The sequence below is a fragment of the Scyliorhinus torazame genome, chromosome 5, assembly GCF_047496885.1.
Source record: "Scyliorhinus torazame isolate Kashiwa2021f chromosome 5, sScyTor2.1, whole genome shotgun sequence".
NCBI lineage: Eukaryota > Metazoa > Chordata > Chondrichthyes > Carcharhiniformes > Scyliorhinidae > Scyliorhinus > Scyliorhinus torazame.
The window spans coordinates 95,721,173-95,740,916 of NC_092711.1; the positions used below are offsets into that span (position 1 = coordinate 95,721,173).

The 19,744-nt window shown below is 48.3% G+C and overlaps 2 protein-coding genes and 1 long non-coding RNA gene across 7 annotated transcripts in view; 2 read left to right on the plus strand and 1 right to left on the minus strand.

The window, feature by feature from the left end:
* Positions 1 to 19,744, minus strand: part of LOC140419035 (uncharacterized) — a 529,091-nt gene that overhangs the window by 263,176 nt on the left and 246,171 nt on the right. The gene's annotated exons all lie outside the window — the stretch shown is intronic.
* On the plus strand, positions 1,383 to 12,050 carry LOC140419018 (uncharacterized). Of its 5 annotated transcripts, none has more exons than XM_072502735.1 (3): positions 1,383 to 1,471; positions 2,727 to 2,842; positions 10,587 to 12,050. In XM_072502735.1, exon 3 carries the CDS (start codon positions 10,702 to 10,704, stop codon positions 11,905 to 11,907), a length of 1,206 nt encoding a protein of 401 aa, XP_072358836.1. In that variant the 5' UTR covers positions 1,383 to 1,471; positions 2,727 to 2,842; positions 10,587 to 10,701; the 3' UTR covers positions 11,908 to 12,050. The 5 variants fall into 5 exon arrangements, with proteins under 5 accessions (XP_072358836.1, XP_072358837.1, XP_072358840.1 ...); XM_072502736.1 differs by having other exon boundaries at positions 1,387 to 1,519; XM_072502739.1 differs by lacking the exon at positions 1,383 to 1,471 and adding an exon at positions 1,488 to 1,578 and having other exon boundaries at positions 2,727 to 2,849.
* Positions 15,617 to 19,590, plus strand: LOC140419023 (uncharacterized). Its single transcript, XR_011945486.1, has 2 exons — positions 15,617 to 16,006; positions 16,884 to 19,590. It is a non-coding gene; the product is annotated as an uncharacterized lncRNA (long non-coding RNA).

Consider the following 19,744-nt stretch of genomic DNA (forward strand, 5'->3'; position numbering starts at 1 on the left):
CTGAAACAGCTGTCCGCTGAGGTGTGGTTGTGGAAGGTGTCAAGCATTCCACTGGTTGTGGGAGGTGTCAAGCATTCCGGTGGATACCGCATGCTCCCTCTGCAGAGCCACTGGGAATAGACAAAACCACGCAACACAGTCGGCGCCAGAGTAACCACCCACCCACCTCCAAGGTCCTCACCCAGCTACAATTCACTGTTTTAACCAGGCCCAAGATTAGATTCAAGATCTTACGCTCAGCACAAGAATACTAGATATTATAGATTGTAAGATCGACAAACTCTGCCAAGATGGCTGCAACTTAACAGGTTATTATGGGCATTAAACTGTGGGCAATATTCGATTCTGTGACCAATAATTAGTTAAACACAGATCTGAATAAGGAAACTTTGAGCCACCTGTGAAGTTTAAATGTCTCGTTGTGTCAGGATGAACCAGCGTTTGAGGAATATGAAATCTCTGGACTGTTTGTCTCCAAGTGCCGTATTGAACACAGGAGAATGAGCTCGAATTGGGATAGAGATAAGCGTGAGTGAGCATCGTAAACTGCTATTGTATCGGAGTGTTCTGGGTCCCAGAGTTTTAACTCTGCAGTTAATTGTCAGGGATGCAGTATAATAAACCCTGAATAAAGCAAATGTGTGTGTGAGAAGCATCTGAAGCACCAGGAACCAGCTGAACCAGCAGAGCTGAATGTCTCCCAGTGCAGCCACAGTACTGAACTTATTTCAGCTTCCAAGTCCACCTGAGAACCAACCTCCTGGCGATTCATCAACAAGAAGCTTCAGAGCCTCATGAGAATTATTTGTTTCTAAAAAACCTTGGCTCCAACTAAAGGACCAGCTCAACAAGAAGACAACAGACCTGCAGCGATATACAGATTGCAGTCTACATTCCATTTTGATCATTACAGCTTCAACTTGATCTGTAACTAATTTCTGTGTATGTGTCAGTGAGTGTGAAATAGACGAGAAACTGAGATGTTCAAACATCCAGGAAATTGTGTGATAATAAATAACCTCCTTTCCTTTAAAAAATCACCAGTAAGCTTGCTGCTGAAATGTATTTTAAATAAAGAAATATCACTCTGAGGGGACGAAAACATCACACAAACATCCTGATAATGAACTGGAAAGGACCACGAAATGTAATCAAACGCTGTATAACCCCCTTCAGGTAGCTATATAGATGCTGCAGCCTCTCACACTGAATGTATCCGTGATTCAGGCTACAAAGATCAGCTGGAGCCTGGGAGTGGGTGAAACTTAGTAAAAACCTGTTTCGCTGCCTTTTTCTCACCGGCACTAGGACCCGGCTGGGAACAGAAACCTTCAGGCCCCGCCCACTAGCTGTTGCGTCAACTAGACGCCAGCGCATGCGCTCTGTTTCCCCAAGATGGCGGCTGTGAACCAGGGCGTCCCGGGAGAGAGCTGACCGGCGGTGATGTGACCTGAGGATCACCACACCTCAGGCAAGGGGCCAGGTTGGGAAGGCGGTGCCTTCAGGAATAACTGGGAAGGTGATGTTTGGTCAGTTGCTGCAGTCTGTGTAGTGAAGGTGCTGTCACAGTGGTGTGAGGTGAGGAAGTACAGGATTATCACCCAGCAATGATCAATTAAGGGGAATGTAAATCCAGCTCAGGCTGCTTTCAGATTGGAAAGGGAGCTAAGGTGTGTCCTTAGAGCTGGTGAATGTAGTGGCTTTGGTAGTTTCTCTATAGACTGAGGGCTGAGCGGTGACAGGCCCGGGTTACCGGCCGCCATCTTTACAGTGGACCATGTGCCACAGGGCGCATGCGCTGCGAGCCTGGACCGGATGCCAACTCTCCCGGATTCACTGACTGGAGTCTCCAGGATTTTTTTTTTCTCATAAATTTAGTATATCCAATTAATTTTATCCAATTAAGGGGCAATTTTGTCTGGCCAATCCACCGACCCTGCACATCTTTGGGTTGTGGGGGCAAAACCCACATAAACATGGGGAGAATGTGCAAACTCCACACAGACAGTGACCCAGAGCAGGGATCGAACCGAGGGTCCTCAGCGCCGTGAGCCATCAGGGATAGCCCACTGTGCTGCCCCCGAATTTTATTTTGATCATTTGTGGAAGTCACTGGCTGGGTCAACATTTATTGCCCATCCCTAATTTCCCTTGAACTGAGTGGCTTGCTCGGCCATCTCGGAGGGCATTTAAAGAGTCAACCATATTGCTGTGATTTGGAATTGTGTCAGCCAGACGAGGTAAGGATAGATTATTTCCTTTACCATGAGTGGACGGATGTGTCTTTACAACAATTGACAATGGTTTCATGGTCATCAGTAGACTTGCAATGAATTCAAATTTTACCTTCAGTCTCGGTGAGATTCATACTTAGGAAATCATTAGGACAGTGGAAAATACTTTTGGATCTTTGGAAAATGATTAGGATAGTAAAAAATATTTTTTTGAACATTTCTCTTCAGCGGATATAAATTTTTGAAAATGGGATAAAGGTTGATTGGCTGACAGTCAAACACTGTCCTGTGAGGTAATTAGTCCTTTTGCTTCCCAATTGGCCGAGGAAGGCAGTGTGTCACAAGGATGGATGTGTTGACCGATTAATAGCTGGAGGATGGGGGCAGGTCATGTGATCAAACCTCCAGGAATACATTTAATCAAAGTTGGCGAGGAGAGAATGTTGTGAATTTCTATCTTAAACTGACAGTGAGGTTTCTGTAAATTTACAGGATACTGGAATTGGAGGTTTAACAGACGGGAAACGCAAACCAAACGTCACATTGCAATCTGACAGAGTCACTCGGTTCATCAGAACCTGAATATCAGCAGCATCTGGGTGTGGAAGGTAAAAGGTTTGTCTGTTCTGTCTGTGAGGGAAGATTTCAGGTCTCCGTGTGATTAGAAAAGCCCCAAGATTCACAAACCCTGGTTCGACCAAACCTGGAGAACTGTGTTCAGTTCTGGACAACAAACCTGAGGAAGGATAGAATGGCCTTGGAGGGAGTGCAGCACAGATTTATCTGAACCCCCCGGGGTTAAATTACAAAACTAGATTGCACAAAAAAATCTGTAATTGTGGGACAGAGAAAAGCATTCGGTCCATGCCAGCTCTCTAATCGACATGGTAGCACCATTGCTTCGCAGCGCCAGGGAACCCGATTTCTTTCCCGGCTTGGGTCACTGAATGGGTGGAGTCTGCACGTTCTCCCCGTGTCTGCGTGGGTTTCCTCCGGGTGCTCCGGTTTCCTCCCACAAGTCCCGGAAGATGTGCTTGCTAGGTGAATTGGACATTCTGAATTCTCCCTCTGTCTACCCAAAAGGTGCCGGAATGTGGCGACAAGGGGCTTTTCACAGGAACTTCATTGCAGTGTTAATGTAAGCCTACTTAGAACATAGAATAGTACAGCACAGAACAGGCCCTTCGGCCCTCGATGTTGTGCCGAGCATTGTCCAAAACCAAGATCAAGCTATCCCACTCCCTGTCATTCTGGTGTGCTCCATGTGCCTATCCAATAACCACTTGAAAGTTCCTAAAGTGTCCGACTCCACTATCACAGTAGGCAGTCCATTCCACCCCCGAACCACTGAGTAAAGAACCTACCTCAGAAATCCCTCCTATATCTCCAACCCTGAATCTTATAGTTATACCCGTTGTAACAGCTACCTCCACCCGAGGAAATAGTCTCTGAACGTCCACTCTATCTGTCCCCCTGATCATCTTATAAACCTCCATTAAGTCACCTCTCATCCTCCTCCACTCCAAAGAGAAAAGCCCTAGCTCCCTCAACCTTTCCTCATAAGACCTATTCTGCAAACCAGGCAGCATCCTGGTAAAATCTCCTTTGCACCCTTTCCAATGCTTCCACATCCTTCCTATAATGAGGTGACCAGAACTGCACACAATACTCCAAATGTGGTCTCACACAATCATGTATAGTTGCAGCATAACCCCGCGGCTCTTAAACTCAAGCCCCCTTTAATAAACGTTAACACACTATAAGCCTTCTTCACTGCTCTATCCATTTGAGTGGCAACCTTCAGAGATCTGTGGACATGAACCCCAAGATCTCTCTGTTCCTCCACATTCCTCAGAACCCTGCCATTGACCCTGTAATCCGCATTCAAATTTTTTCTACCAAAATGGATCACCTTGCACTTATCAGGGTAAAACTCCATCTGCCATTTTTCAGCCCAGCTCTGCATCCTATTAATGTCTCTTTGCAGCCGACAACAGCCCTCCACCTCATCCACTACTCCACCAATCTTGGTGTCATCAGCAAATTTACTGACCCACCCTTCAGCCCCCTCCTCCAAGTCATTGATAAAAATCACAAATAGCAGAGGACCCAGCACTGATCCCTGTGGTACACCGCTGGTAACTGGTCTCCAGTCTAAACATTTTCCATCCACCACCACCCTCTGTCTTCTATGTGATAGCCAGTTACTTATCCAATTGGCCAAATTTCCCATCCATCCGACACCTCCTTACTTTCTTCATGAGCCGACCATGGGGAACCTTATCAACGCCTTACTAAAATCCATGGAAACAACATCAACTGCTCTACCTTCATCTACACACTTTGTTACCTCCTCAAAGAATTCAATCAAATTTGTGAGGCAAGACCTACCCTTCATGAATCCGTGTTGACTATCCCAGATTAAGCTGCATCTTTCCAAATGGTTAAAAATCCTATCCTTCAGGACCTTTTCCATTATCTTACCGACCACCGAAGTAAGACTAACTGGTCTATAATTACCAGGGTCATTCCTGTTCCCTTTCTTGAACAGAGGAACAACATTCGACACTCTCTGGCACTATCCCCGTGGACAGTGAGGACCCAAAGATCAAAGCCAAAGGCTCTGCAATCTCATCCCTTGCCTCCCAAAGAATCCTTGGATATATCCCATCTGGACCAAGGGACTTGTCGACCCTCAGGTTTTTCAAAATTGCAAATACATTCTTCCTCATCTACCTCCTCCAGCCTACCCGCCTGTATCACACACTCATCCCCAAAAACATGGTCCCTCTCCTTTGTGAACACTGAAGAAAAGTATTCATTCAACGCCCCTCCTATCTCTTCTGACTCCATGCACAAGTTCCCACTACTGTCCTTGACAGGCCCTACCGTCACCCTTATTTCTCACATAAGAGTAAAATGCCTTGGGGTTTTCCTTGATACAACCCGCCAAGGACTTCTCATGCCCCCTCCTAGCTCTCAAGCCCTTTTTTCAGCTCATTCCTTGCTACCTTATAACTCTCAAGCGACCCTACTAAACCTTGTTTTCTCATCCTTACATACTCTTCCTTTTTCCTCTTGACAAGACATTCAACCTCTTTTGTGAACCATGGTTCCCTCACACGGCCATTTTCACCCTGCCTGACAGCGACATGCCTATCAAGGACACGCAGTATTTGTTCCTTGAACAAGCTCCACTTTTCATTTGTGCCTTTCCCTGACAGTTTCTGTTCCCATCTTATGCTCCCTAATTCTTGCCTAATCGCATCATAATTACCCCTCCCCCAATTATAAACCTTGCCCTATCGTCTGGCCCTATCCCTCTCCATTGCAATAATGAAAGACACCGAATTGTGGTCACTATCTCCAAAGTGCTCTCCCACAAACAAATCTAACACTTGGCCCTGTTCATTACCCAGTATCAAATCCAATGTGGCCCCCCCTCTTGTCGGCCTATCCACACTGTACAAAAACTGCCCCATCCGAACTGTTCGACTTATAGAGGTTCCAATCAATATTTTGAAAGTTAAAGTCATCCATGACACCTACCCTGAGACCTCCACACCTATCCATAATCTGTTTTTCAATTTCTTCCTCCACATCTCTATTACTATTTGGGGGCCTATAGAAAACTCCCAACAATGTGACCGCTCCTTTCCTATTTCTAACTTCAACCCACATTACCTCAGTAGGCAGATCCCCTTCAAACTGCCTTTCTGCAGCCGTTAAACTATCCTTGATTAACAATGCTACTCCTCCACCTCTTTTATCACCTTCCCTACTCTTACTGAAACATCTATACCCCGGAACTTCCAACAACCATTCCTGTCCGTGTTCTAACCATGTCTCCGAAATGGCCACAACATCGTAGTCCCAAGTACCAACCTACGCTCCAAGTTCACCTACCTTATTCCGGATGCTCCTTGCATTGAAGTAGACACACTTCTACCTATCTTTCTGTCTGCCGGTACACTCCTGCGACCTTGATACCCTCCTCAGTACCTCACTACTCTCAACACTGGCTTCTGGACTACAGCTCGTTTTCCCAGCCCACTGACAAATTAGTTTAAACCCCCCCAAAGAGCCGTAGCAAATTTCCCTCCCAGGATATTGGTGCCCCTCTGGTTCAGGTGCAAACCGTCCTGTCTGTACAGGTTCCACCTTCCCCAGAATGTTTTCCAATTATCCACGTACCTAAAACCCTCCCTCCTACACCATCCCTGCAGCCACGTGTTTATCTGCACTCTCTCCCTGTTCCTCACCTGACGAGCACGTGGCACCGGCAACAAACCAGAGATGACAACATGGTTTGTCCTGGCTCTCAGCTTCCTCCCTAGCTCCCTTAGTTCCTGGTTTAAATCCCCGTCCCTTCTCGTACCTATGTCGTTGGTACTGATGTGTTCCACAACTTGTGACTGCTCCCCCTCCCCTTTAAGGATTCTGAAAACATGGTCCGAGGCGTCATGGACCCTGGCACCCGGGAGGCAACATACCATCCGTGAGTCTCTTTCGCTGCCACAGAACCGTCTATCTGTCCCTCTAACTATCGAGTCCCCAATAACTATTGCTCTCCTGCTCTCCCTCTTTCCCTTCTGAGCCACAGGGACGGACTCAGCGCTGGAGATCCGTTCACCGTGGCTTACCCCTGGTAGGTCGTCCCCCTCAACAGTATCCAAAACGGTATACTTGTTACTGAGGGGAACGACCACAGAGGGATCCTGCACTAACTGCTTCCTCCCAGCCCCTCTCACAGTCACCATCTTGATTCTTCGGAGTAACTACATCCCTGAAGCTACTTTCTATGACCACCTCTGCCTCCCGAATGATCCGAAGTTCATCCAGCTCCACCTCCAGTTCCTTAACGCGGTTTCTGAGGAGCTGAAGATGGGTGCGCTTCCCACCAGTGAAATCAGCAGGGACACTGACGGCGTCCCTCACCTCAAACATTCATACTTGTGAGACTAATAAAGATTACTGTTATTATCTGGAACAATCCAGTCAGTATCATTCTCCTGCTTTATCCCTGTATCCTAACAGCTTTATTTCTCTCAGGTTTCTATCCAATTTTTAACAAAATCATTCATTGGTGTCTATTTCTGCTCTGTCATAGGCAGCAAGGTTCAGGTAATTGCCACTGGCTGTGTAAAAACCTTCTTCCTCATACCTCCTGGACCATTTACATGCATAGATACGGAGCAACGTAGAAAATAGGAGCAGGAGGGGACCATTTGACCCTTCGAACCTGCTCCACCATTCATTACGATCAGAGCAGATTGGGCTCAATAGTCTAATCCCGCTTTCCCCCAGATCCTTTGATCCCCTTCACCCTCAGTGCTGTATCTAACTACTTCTTGAAAACATGCAATGTTTTGTTCTCAATTCTTCCTGTGGTGATGAATTCCACAGGCTCACCACTCTCTGGGTGAAGACATTTCTCCTCACCTCTGTCCTAAATGGTCTGTCATAGAACATACAGTGCAGAAGGAGGCCATTCGCCCATCGAGTCTGCACCGACCCACTTACATCCTCACTTCCACCCAATCCCCGTAACCCAATAACCCCTCCTAACCTTTTTGGACACTAAGGACAATTTAGCGTGGCTAATCCACCTAACCTGCACATCTTTGGACTGTGGGAGGAAGGCGGAGCATCCGGAGGAAACCCACGCAGACACGGGGAGAACGTGCAGACTCCGCGCAGACAGTAACTCAGCAGGGAATCGAACCTGGGACCCTGGCGCTGTGAAGCCACAGTGCTAGCCACTTGTGCTGCCCGTGCTATCCCGTATCCTCAGACTGTGACCCCGGGTTCTGGACACACCCACCATCGGGAACATCCTTCCCGAATCTAATCTGTCTCGCCCTGTTAGAATGTTATAGGTTTTTTAAAAATATAAATTTAGAGTGCCCAATTCTTTTTTGTCCCAATTAAGGGGTAATTTTAGCATGGCTAATCTACCTACCCTGCACATCTTTGTGTTGTGGGGGTGGGACCCACACAGACACAGGGAGAATGCGCAAACTCTACATGGACAGTGACCCAGGACCGGGATCGAACCTAGGTCCTTGGTGACGTGAGGCAACAGTGCTAACCACTGCGCCATCGTGCAGCCCATTTGCCTTCTTTACCGCATGCTGTATTTGCATGCTTCCATACAAACTAGGAGCAGGCCACTCGGCCCCTCGAGCCTGCTCCTTACACACAAACTAGGAGCCAGCCTCTCGAGCCTGCTCCTTACACACAAACTAAAGTCAGCCCCTCGAGCCTGCTCCTTACACACAAACGAGGAGTCGGCCCCTCGAGCCTGCTCCTTACACACAAACTAGGAGCTGGCCCCTCGAGCCTGCTCCTTACACACAAACTAGGAGTCTGCCGCTCGAGCCTGCTCCTTACACACAAACTAGGAGTCGGCCCCTCGAGCCTGCTCCTTACACACAAACTAAAGTCAGCCCCTCGAGCCTGCTCCTTGCACACAAACTAGGAGTCGGCTCCTCGAGCCTGCTCCTTACACACAAACTAGGAGTCGGCCCCTCGAGCCTGCTCCTTACACACAAACTAGGAGTCGGCTCCTCGAGCCTGCTCCTTACACACAAACTAGGAGTCGGCCCCTCGAGCCTGCTCCTTACACACAAACTAGGAGTCGGCCCCTCGAGCCTGCTCCATTATACAATAATTTTAACCTCAACTCCATATTCCTGCCGACCCCGATAACCTTTCACCCCCTTGCTTATCGAGAATCTATCCATCTCTGCCTTAAAAATATTCAAGGACTCGACTTCCACTGCGTTTTAAGGACGCAAGAACTAAGTCATAGAATCCCCACAGTGCAGAAGGAGCCCAAGTCAGCACCAACCCTCCGAAACCGCCCCCCCCCCCCCCCATCCCACCCTGCCCCATCCTCACATCCCACCCAACGTGCACATCCTTGGAGATGAAGAGGCAATTTAGCACCTAACCTGCAAATCTTTGAACTGTGAGAGGAAACCGGAGCACCCGGAAGAAACCCACACAGACAAGGGGAGAATGTGCAAACTCCACACAGTCATCCAGGGTCAGGCGTGAACCTGGGTCCCTGGTGCTGTGATGCAGCAGCGCTAACCACTGTGCCACCCCCTCTTTTACAACCCTCGAGCGAAAAAAAAAATCCTCATCCCCATCTGAAATGGGTGACCCCTCACTTTCCAACAGTGACCCCCTTGTTCCAGATTCTCCCACAAGAGGAAACATCCTCTCCACATCCACCCTGTCAAGACCCGTCAGCATCTTATATCGTTCAATCCAGGTTTTACCCAAAACTTTGAATCTGTGTCCCGGCTGCTTGTACGATCAGTGAATGGAAACAGTGTCTTTGTCCACCCGATCGAAACCTGGCATAATCTTGTGTCCCTGAATCAAATCTCCCCTCAACCTCCTTTGCTGGAACCATTCTGGTAAATCTCCTCTACACCTTCTCCAAGAACCTTCACATCCTTCTTGAAGAGTGGTGACCAGAGCTTTATAAAGATTCATAGAATAGAATTAGAACCATAGAATTCCTACAGTGCAGAAGGAGGCCATTCGGCCCATCAAGTGTGCACTGATTCACTGAAAGGGCACCCTGCCTAGGCCCACACCGCTACCCTGTCCCTGTAACCCCATAGCTCCACCAAACCTGCACATCCCTGGACACTAAGGGGCAATTTATCAAGGCCAATCGATCTAACTTGCTCCCCTATCAGCCTCCCCAAACAGGCGCCGGAATGTGGCGACTAGGGGCTTTGGGGCTGGTATAGCACAGTGGGCTAAGACAGCTGGCTTGTAATGCAGAATAAGACCAGCAGCGCGGGTTCGAGTCCTGTACCGGCCTCCCCGAACAGGCGCCGGAATGTGGCGACTAGGGGCTTTTCACAGTAACTTCATTGAAGCCTACTTGTGACAATAAGTGATTATTATTATCATTATTTTTTGGTCTGTTGGAGGAATCCTGAGCACCGGGTGGAAACCCACGCAGACACGGGGAGAAAGTGCAAACTCCACACAGACAGTCATCAAGGCCAGAATTGAACCCGAGTCCTTGGCACTGTGAGGCAGCAGTGCTAATCACTGTGCCACCAGAAGCATAGTTTCTGTGTCAGTTATGAAGCTCAAGGTCGAATTTGCTTTGCCAAGTACTCTCTTAATATGTCTTGTAGATATACAAAATCCCTCCTCACCTCTTCCTCTCTCCTCCCAAAGAGGCCAGTTGGGTTTTTACAACAATCCAGCTGTTTTTATGGTCCCTTGAAATGACCAGATTCATTCAGCTCAATTTCACAACCTGCCTTTGTGTTTTTGTGGGTTCTCTCTCACTCCCTATTTTCTGTTTTCAATCAGTTTCACAGGGTGTTCGAAGGTGAGACTTCAAGATCCGGAAACACAAACCAAGCATCACATCAGGGTCTGACAGAGTCCTCAATTTATCATTTCTGAATATCATGAGATTTTGAACATGGAAGGAAAAAGCATCGTTCACAGTGGGGAGAAGCCGTATACGTGTTGTGTGTGTGGACGAGGATTCAGTCAATCATCAGGCCTCACAAGACACAAATGCAGTCACACTGAGGAGAAACCGTGGAAATGTGCGGACTGTGGGAAAGGATTCACTTACCCATCCCAGCTGGAAACTCATCGACGCAGTCACACTGGGGAGAGACCATTCATCTGCTCCACGTGTGGGAAGGGATTCACTCAGCCATCCGCTCTGTCCACACACCAGCAACTTCACTCCAGGGAGAGACCATTCATCTGCTCCACATGTGGGAAAGGATTTACTATTTCAGCCCACTTGCTGAGTCACCAGCGAGTTCACACTGATGAGAAACCGTTTCAATGTCCAGACTGTGGGAAATGCTATAAAAGATCTGGGGATCTGATGTGCCATCAACGTGTTCACACTGACGAGAGACCATTCAGGTGCTCTCAGTGTGGGACTGGGTTCAGACGATCATCTAACCTCACTGTACATCAGCGAACTCACACAGTGGAGAGGCCATTCGTCTGCACCAAGTGTGGGAAGAGATTCACTCAGTCATCCGACCTGCAGAAGCATCAGCGAATTCACACTGGGGAGAGACCGTTTCAATGTCCAGACTGCGAGAAGTGCTATAAACGTTTTGGGGAACTGTTACAACATCAACGTGTTCACACTGACGAGAGACCGTTTAGGTGCTCTCACTGCGGGACTGGGTTCAGACGATCATCTCATCTCACTGTACATCAGCGAACTCACACTGGGGAGAGGCCATTCATCTGCTCAGAATGTGGGAAGGGATTCATTCAGTCATCCGAACTTCTGAATCACCAGCAAATTCACACTGATGAGAGACCATTTCATTGTCCAGACTGCGGGAATTGTTATAAACGTTCTGGGGAACTGATGCGCCATCAACGTGTTCACACTGACAAGAGACCGTTTAGGTGCTCTCACTGTGGGACTGGGTTCAGACAATCGTCTCATCTCACTGCACATCAGCGAATTCACACTGGGGAGAGGCCATTCGCCTGCTCCTGGTGTGGGAAGGGATTCACTCAGTCATCCGCCTTGCAGAAGCACCAGCGAGTTCACACTGGGGAGAGACCGTTCACCTGTTCCAAGTGTAGGAAGGGATTCGCCACTTCATCCCTCCTGCTGAGACACCAACGAGGCCACAAGTAACCACAGTGATTGGATTTTGCTGTTCCTCACATTCAGGACTGAACCATGTTCATTTGGGTCTCTTTCTGCTGATAACAAAATCCAGCCCATTTACAGGGGCTAATATTCTGGCTAAAAGTCAAATAAATTAGATTTGTGTGACATACGCAGTGTGCTGAAACTTTTTAATTACTCTGACACAAGTTAGTTCCTTTTGAAGTAATCTCGCTCTCCCGTCTCTTCCATCCTCACCTCCAACAAGAAGTGTGAGGAGCTTCTTTGTGACTGAGATTGAGTAAATCCGATCAGCCGCCTCTGCTGCTTCCCTCCCTTCCACGAGCCCACCGGACCAAACTGTCTCTAAATTTCATCCTTTCCCGAGCCCTGAACCCACATCTTTCTCTAGTTTCTCTCCCATCTCCCCTCATGCCCTCTCAGAGCTCATCTTGTCCATGAGACCCAGCTCCTGCTCCATCGACGCTATTCCCACTGAGCTACTGATCAGCCAACTACCCTGTGTCCATGGATATTGTCAACATTTCTCTCTCATCAGGTGCTGTCCCTCTGTCCTTCAAATCTGCCATCATCACCCCCTCAATAAAACAAACCCTTGACCCTGCCATCCTTACAAATTACTGCCCCATCTTCAACCTCCCTCTCCTCCCAAACTCTTTGAACATGTTGTCCCTCCCAAATCCTTGCCCATCTTTCCCAGAATTCCCATGTTTGAATCCCTTCAATCGGGTCTCTGCCCTGTCACAGTGAAACACAAGAGACAAACAGAATCTTACCCGGAGAGAAAGACAGACAATCCGGGAGCTTGGATCCAACACGGATATGTTCATAAGATCAGAAGCAAGGGTAGCAGCACAGTCATTATCGATAGACAACTATACCTGCTGGAGACAGACAGACAACCAAACAACACGAATCACAACACCAAGCTACCTATACCCATATACCCGAGACAGGAAGGAGAATTGAGTCAGACTGGAAGAACACAGACTCCAGACATATTAACCAAAGAAAACAGGTAGAACCAAGGAAGTTCTACCTACTCCCTAAAATACCCAAACATCCAAACACATGGACAGTACCAGGGAAATACCACCAGACAGACCCACCGGGCCAAGACTGTGGGAGAGAAAATCCAACAGAATCATAGAATTTACAGTGCAGAAAGAGACCATTTGGCCCATTTAGCCTGCACCGGCCCTCAGAAAGAATACCCTACTTAAGCCCATCCCAGTAACTCACCTAACCTTTATTTGGACACGAAGGGGCCAATCAACCTTAACTCTTTGGACGGTGGGAGAAAACTGGAGCACCCGGAGGGAACGCACACAGACACAGGGAAAATGTGCAAACTTTACCCAGTCACTCAAGGCTGAAATTGCTGAAACATCAACACACTGCTCCTGGTGGTTGATGGTATAGTGGTTCAATAAATATAATCAGTGGATTAAAAAGGTGTGTAATATATAGTAAAACAGAAAATGCGAGATTAACTCAACAGGTCTGGCAGTATCATCGAATCCTTAAAGTGCAGGAGGCCATTCGGTCCATCGCGTTTGCACCAACCCTACAAAAGAGCGTCCCACCCAGGTGCACTTCCCCCACCCTCTCCCCATAACCCCACTTCACCTTTGGACACTAAGGAGCAATTTAGCATAGCCAATCCACCAAGCCTACACATTCTCGTGGGAGAAAACTCGAGCACCCAGAGGGAACCACACAGACACGGGAAGAATGTGCAAACTCCACACAGTCATCCAAGACCGGAATTGAACCCTGGTCACTGGCGCTGTGAGGCAGCAGTGCTAACCATTGTGCCACATCTGTGATGAGAGAAACAGAGTTAATGTTTGTTGTTCCTTGTAACAGTTCTGTAGAAGGATCAATGGATTCTAAAAAAAGCCCATTGAAGTCGAAATAAGACATTTTTGTCCATTGAAGCGGTTTGACACAGGAACAAATTTCACTCTGTGTGAAGCCCCAGTTTCATTCACACAAAGCCCGCAGTCTGATTGGCTGAAGGAGCAGAATCCATCCCATCCTCCCAATCTTCCCGTTGGTCATCCCCTCTCAGACAGGAAATGAGGTCGTGGAACCCGTGCGCACGTGGCTAATGGGAACAACTCAAAATAATGCAGTCTCAGCCAATGAGGGAGATCTGAGAGCAGCCACGCCCCTCATTCACTCCAATTGGGTGGAGGACCAGCTGCTGTCATTCGGTCCTGCAGTCCCGCCTCCTCTTCCTATTGGTGCAAAGCTACCGTCAATCACTCGCCGGGCATTGTGATGTGGAGCATATGCAGTGCGGCTCATGCCCAGGGACAGACGCTTGTTTGTCTCATCTTGAGGCCATGATGTTGGGTGGGGTTACTGGATTATGGGGATAGGGTGGAGGTGTGGACCTTGGGTAGGGTGCTCTTTCCAAGAGCCGGTGCAGACTCGATGGGCCGAATGGCACTGTAAATTCTATGAAATGTGGAGATGCCGGCGTTGCACTGGGGTGGGCACAGTAAGCAGTCTTACAACACCAGGTTAAAGTCCAACAGGTTTATTTAGAATGACTAGCTTTTGGAGCACAGCTGAGGAAGGAACTATGCTCTGAATGCTCGTGATTCGAAACAAATCTGTTGGACTTGAACCTGGTGTTGTAAGACTTCTCACTGTGCCCACCCCAGTGCAACGCCGGTATCTCCACATCCTGGTGTTTAGTAAATTACAGCATGATTTAATCAAAGACAGAGGAGTGATTTCTGCTGACTGGGGAGTAAGGACTTGGGACATTGCCTAAAAGTTGTAGCCAGGTCACACAACTCAGTGTGAAATGAGGAAACACTTGTTGACACAAAATCTGGGTCACATTTGGAATTCTCTCCCATAAATGACAATTCCTGTGGCAATCCCTGGTGAATCCACTATCTTTCATAGAATTTACAGTGCAGATGGAGGCCATTCGGCCCATCGAGTCTGCACCAGCTCTTGGAAAGAGACCCTACTCAAGGTCCACGTCTCCACCCTATCCCTATAACCCAGTAAACCCACCCAACACGAAGGACAATTTTTGACACTAAGGACAATTTTAGCATGGCCAATCCATCTAACCTGCACATCTTTGGACTGTGGGAGGAAACCCACGCAGACACCGGGAGGATGTGCAGACTCCACACAGACAGTGACCCAAGCCGGAATCAAAACTGGGACCCTGGAGCTGTGCAGTAATTGTGCTATCCACAATGCTGCTATGCTGTCCCCTTATTTGTTGCCGATCCCGAATTGCTCTTGAACTGAATGGCTTACTGGTCTATTTCAGAGGGCAGATTTACTGCTGTGGCTCTGGAGTCACATGTAGGTCAGACCAGGTCGGGTTGGCAGATTTCTTAAAGGCCATTAGTGAACCAGATCAGTTTAAACACAACCAGTGATAGCTGCATGGTCACCATTACTGATTTGAGTTTTCACTGTTTTATGAATTGAATGTAGTTGTTTGGTAACCGGGAATATTCCACTAGCTCCTCAGACCATTACCCTAGGGGACTCAGTAATACCCACCCAGGGACATTCCCACTCCACCACCATCTCATCCCTGGCTCCCAACCTCCTGCTTTGTTCACAATCCCCGCCCCCCCCCCCCCCCCCCCGATTCACTTCTCACTCTTTGTGGCCTCAATACAAACATGTTGGACTTTAACCTGGTGTAAGACTTCTTACTGTGCCCACCCCAGTGCAATGCCGGCATCTCCACATCATGACCTCAACTGGACCGCCTTTTCCAGCTCTGGGGCTCGTACGGCGCATGCTTCAGTCAGTGCTGAGCCCCCAGCCCCCCTTTCACTCCGATTGGTGGGAGGACCAGCCGCTGCTGCTCGGTCCTCCGGCCCTGCCCCTTCTTCCTATTGGCCTGGCCCTGCCGTCAATCACTCCCCGGGCATTGTGACGTTGAGCATGCGCAGTGCAGGCGGTGTCCAGGGACAGACGCTTGTTTGTCAGATCCACAGGCGGTGAGGGAAATGGCGGAATGGAGGGAGAGACGGAGCTGAGAGGTGGACGGGGAGGGGCCTTGAGTCCCCGATGTGGCCCTGACACCGGAATAAGAAGCTGCCGGTGCCGGGTTTGTATCTGTGCGGCGGAGGCGGCGGGACCGCATCTGGAGTGAGAGGCCCGGGTTAAGGGCGCATGCGCGGTGCTCTCTGTCAGCAGGAGGAGAGAATATTGTGAATTTCTCTCCTGGACTGACAGGGATGGATTCTGCAAACTCCTTTTACAGGGGGTGGGATGGCTGGATTTACACAGAAAACTCAAATCAAAGATCACATCAAGTTCTAACAGAGTCACTCTGTTCATCAGAACCTGAACATTATCAGAATTTGAGTATAATTGAGCTCCAGGGCAGTCCCGCTCACTGCATGTGTAGTGGGTGTTACAGTCAGATCAGCCAGGTTCTTATTCGATGGTGGAGCAGGCTGGAGGGAGTGAGTGATGTCTCCCAACACAGACAGAAAGGTTCACTTTTCTCCTGGAGTTTGAGACAAATCAGTTTTCAACATGATGCAGTTTCAGCCAATGAGGGAGATCCGGGCTCAGCCCCGCCCCTCATTCACTCTGATTGGTTGGAGGACCAGCTGCTCCTGCTCGGTCCTCCAGCCCCACTGCTGCTTCTTCTAGGTCTAGAGATGCCGTCAATCGCAGCTCGGGCATTGTGAGCTGGAACACACGCAGTGCGGGCTCTTGCTCTGGACTCGGGTGGATAAGAGGAGACCCCAACCCCCCTCCCCCCCCCCCCCCCCCTCCACCATGAGACCCATTGATTTTATTGTCAGACTGCAGACAGGAGCTGGAGAACTGAACCCAGGCAGAGGAGAGGGAGGGAGAAAACTGGGAGTGGAGGAACAAAATGGTGCAGATAGGTTTGGATTTCAGCCCAGGGAGGAGGGAGAGTGTGCGGGACGGGGATTTACGTCTTTGACTTTGGTAATCACCATTTACAGGATATTCGAAGGGGATGATTTACAGACGGGAAATTCAAACTAAGCATCACATCAAGATTCAACAAAGTCACTCGATTATCAGGACCTGAATCTCATTGGCCTTTGCATGTGGAAGGAGAAATGTTTGACTTCTGTCTGGGAAAAGATTTCAAACATCAATGTGACTGAAAAAGCACCGAGACCCACACACACACACACCCGGGTGTGAGTGATTCTGTGAACTGACTGTGGAAAAAGCTTTAACCAGTTACACAGCTTGAACATAAATCACACCATTCACAGGGAGGAGAAACCATACACGTGGTGTGTGTATGGACAAGGCTTCAACTGATCATCGAACTTGGAGAGGCAAAAGGACACCGGCACCATGGAGAAATGTGGGGATTGTGGGAAGGGATTCAATTACCCATCCCATCTCGAAACTCATCGACCCAGTCACACGGGTGAGGCCGTTCACCTGCTCCGTGTCTGGAAAAGATTTCATTCAGTCACAACACCTGCAGTCACACCAGCGTGCTCACTCCAATAAGAGACCTTTAGAATGTTCTGACTGTGGGAAGAGCTTCAAAAGCAGAAATAACCTGATGCAACACCAACACACTCACACTGGAGAGATGCCGTTCACCTGCCCCATGTGTGGGAAAGGATTCACTCAGTCATCCACCCTGATCAGGCACCAGCAGACTCACACTGGAAAAAGGCCATTCACCTGCTCTGTGTGTGGGAGGAGATTCATTCAGTCATCCACCCTGCTGAGGCACCAGCGGGTTCACACTGGGGAGAGGCCATTCACCTGCTCTATGTGTGGGAAGGGATTGACTCGGTTAAGCACCCTCGCTGCACATCAACGTGTTCACATTGATAAATGACCTCTTGTTATGAATGTGAGAAGTACAAGTGAGGTGCAGACACACCAACGCACTTGCGTTGGGGAGAGGCTGGTCACCTCTGTGTGTGAAAAGGGTTCACTCAGTCACAGCACCTATTGTGAGAGCAGTGAGTTTACATGTGATTGCAGGGGTGGGATTCTGCTGTTCATCACTTTTATTGTTTGTTTCTGCTGATAGTAAACTCCAGCCCCATCTTGGAGGTTATTGAAATTTTAGATGAAGACATTCTCTCTCTGTCTGCATGGGGCTCACCCCCACAACCAAAGATGTGCAGGGTAGGTGGACTGGCCACGCTAAATTACCCTTAATTGGAAAAAAATGAGTTGGGTACTTTAAATCTATTTCTTTTTAATTCTAGATGAATGTCAGCTTGGTCAGCTGTTGAGCAAATACACAGTGTTATGTTCCATTTTTCTCCAGTGTAAGAGGAGATTAATTGATGTCCTGTTGCGGACTGCTTCATTTTTGGGCACTTTTCTCTTTTCTAATCCTACATTATTTCAGATCTCACAGCTTCAGTCACTCTTGTGGACAATTCCCAGCTCTCCATATCTTGCAGACTGATGATAATCATAATCTTTATTATTGTCACAAGTAGGCTTACATTAACACTGCAATGAAGTTACTGTGAAAAGCCCTGAGTCGCCACATTCCGGCACCTGCTCAGGTACACTGAGCGAGAATTCAGAATGTCCAATTCACCGAACAGCATGTCTTTCGGGACTTGTGGGAGGAAGCAAGTGCACCCGGAGGAAGCCCACACAGACACGGGGAGAACGTGCAGATTCCGCACAGACAGTGACCCAAGCCGGGAATCAAACCTGGGACACTGACGTTGTGAAGCAGCAGTGCTAACCACTGTGCTACCATGCCGCTCATGAGACTGTGTTACACTGTCAGTGTGCTCCTGTACTGCTCTGTATTTAACAGGAGCCTGCAGACTGATGAGACTGTGTTACACTGTCAGTGTGCTCCTGTACTGCTCTGTATTTAACAGGAGTCTGCAGACTGTTGAGACTGTGTTGCACTGTCAGTGTGCTCCTGTACTGCTCTGTATTTAACAGGAGCCTGCAGACTGATGAGACTGTGTTACACTGTCAGTGTGCTCCTGTACTGCTCTGTATTTAACAGGAGCCTGCAAACTGATGAGACTCTGTTGCACTGTCAGTGTGCTCCTGTACTGCTCTGTATTTAACAGGAGTCTGCAGACTGATGAGACTGTGTTACACTGTCAGTGTGCTCCTGTACTGCTCTGTATTTAACAGGAGTCTGCAGACTATTGAGACTGTGTTACAGTGTCAGTATGCTCCTGTACTGCTCTGTATTTAACAGGAGTCTGCAGACTGATGAGATTGTGTTCCACTGTCAGTGTGCTCCTGTACTGCTCTGTATTTTGCCTGTAATAGAAAATGACTGAATTTCTGTTCCAGTGGAACCTTTGCTGTTCTGAAATGTGGGTGAATATTTTTGTGCCTCACATCCTTGCTCATATTGCTGCAGTTGGGTGGAAGGGGATGTGTAAAGAGCTGGTCTCTGTGTGGAAATGTGAACCAAGGAAATGGTATCTGTGTGTGTGACAGAAACACAGCCTTGTACTCACACTCAGAACAAAGATATCCTTCTGGTGAGGGTTTGAAAGGGTCAGATCACAAATGTAGTGAAAAAGTTAAATATAAGTATCACCAGTGTGCTGCAGCTTGTTAGATCAGAGCTGAGAAATGGGAGCTCTGAATCTCTATTATCTCTGTTTCCCAGAACAAGTAACTCTACTCTCTCTGTATTATTGCAGAACTGTTAATAAAGTCAGTAACAGACAATCTGCTGTTGGGAGTTTGATTCTCTGGTCTCTGAACCACAAGATTCAATGGTTAAAGTCAACAAGATGAACAAGGAAAGAGATCAGGGCCCAAAGCTCCAGCTGGATATTCACAGGAGAAAGTCTGTTATCAAACACCTCGAATGGACAGAACA